General features: G+C 34.0%; 1 protein-coding gene across 1 annotated transcript; it reads left to right on the top strand.

Annotated features, from left to right (window-relative positions):
• Positions 1 to 649: 649 nt before the first annotated feature.
• NAEGRDRAFT_76700 (uncharacterized protein) lies at positions 650 to 1,156 on the top strand (the record flags this gene model as incomplete). The annotated part of the gene is made up of 1 exon (XM_002668340.1): positions 650 to 1,156. A coding segment is annotated over one exon (507 nt), but the record flags the coding sequence as incomplete, so codon positions are not given.
• Between the last annotated feature and the right edge of the window lie 17 nt (positions 1,157 to 1,173).

The following is a 1,173-nucleotide window of genomic DNA, read 5'->3' as shown; positions in this document are numbered from 1 at the left end:
CATTCACAAGTTAATAATACATAGAGGAAGGAAGATAATGCGAATGATTCTTGGAATGCAAATGCAAATCTACCATTCAAGGCAATATCTGTCTTACTTGATATTCTTCTCCACCATTTGCTCACTGCTGATTCTCCTTCATTGCTATTAGTAGAAGCAAACTTTCCATAAGGTGCTCTCACACCAAAGAATAACAATGGAATTAACACCACTGGGCAAAAGAATAAGAAAAAGGCTGACATGATTGACAAGTCAAAAGTTGTCATTGCTCCTTCATATTTAAATAATCCCAAAGGTGCTAATACTAAATACCAATATGATGAAGCAACTTGAATCACTTGCTCAATCATGATGATGATGATCTTTATATTACTAATTAAAATATATACACTCGGAATATGTACAATTTATATAATACAATAACAAGCTGCACAAATAAATGAATGATGTAGAAAGCCAATGATGACAATGATCCTCTCCAAGATAAGCTAATTGCCGAACGGGTATTTTTTTGGTTTTTTTTCGAGTAGAGTTTCATTTCACTGCTTGAGCTTTCCAAGTTGAGTTCAAACAATATCTTTGATTGCCAACAATTTTTTGCAAAGATTTTACAAAGGAAACAAATAAGTGGAAATTAAAAGAGAAAAAAATGTCGAAAAGGTTTAATTGGCTTTCTGCTTGGCCACGAAATCAACTCGAAGAAATGGACATGTCCAATTATTTGTTAAATATGTTCCGTAGTCTTAATGGAGGTTCCAAAGATGATGATGCTCAATCGGTTGTTTATCAAAGGAGCGACAATCAGCCATTAATTGTTCCTCCGAATGTGATGATCAAAACTCCTTGGTTTGAGTATAAGGTTCATGATTTTATTGTGAAAAGGAGTGGATTGATACGGAGAATGATTGAACAATCGAGTGATGTGGCCATTGTGGATGGAAAATATGTTGTTGATATGACGAAGGTGGCAGATATTAGTCAGCAAATAGAGTTGACTGAAGGAACATATTTGGTTAGATCTGATTTTGATGTAGTTTTGGAATATTTATATGGAGATAATTTGAATATTAATGGGCTAGCTGATGATCTTGGAAAATTGAAAAAGATTGTTAAATTGGCAAGGTACCTTGATTTACCAGCATTGATGCAAGAGATGGTCAATTCTTCCAGTAC

Source organism: Naegleria gruberi (genome assembly GCF_000004985.1).
Source record: "Naegleria gruberi genomic scaffold NAEGRscaffold_298, whole genome shotgun sequence".
Classification (NCBI taxonomy): Eukaryota; Heterolobosea; class Eutetramitea; order Acrasida; family Naegleriidae; genus Naegleria; species Naegleria gruberi.
The sequence above is the reverse complement of the archived record's forward strand: the minus strand, read 5'-3'. Positions and strand labels throughout refer to the sequence as shown.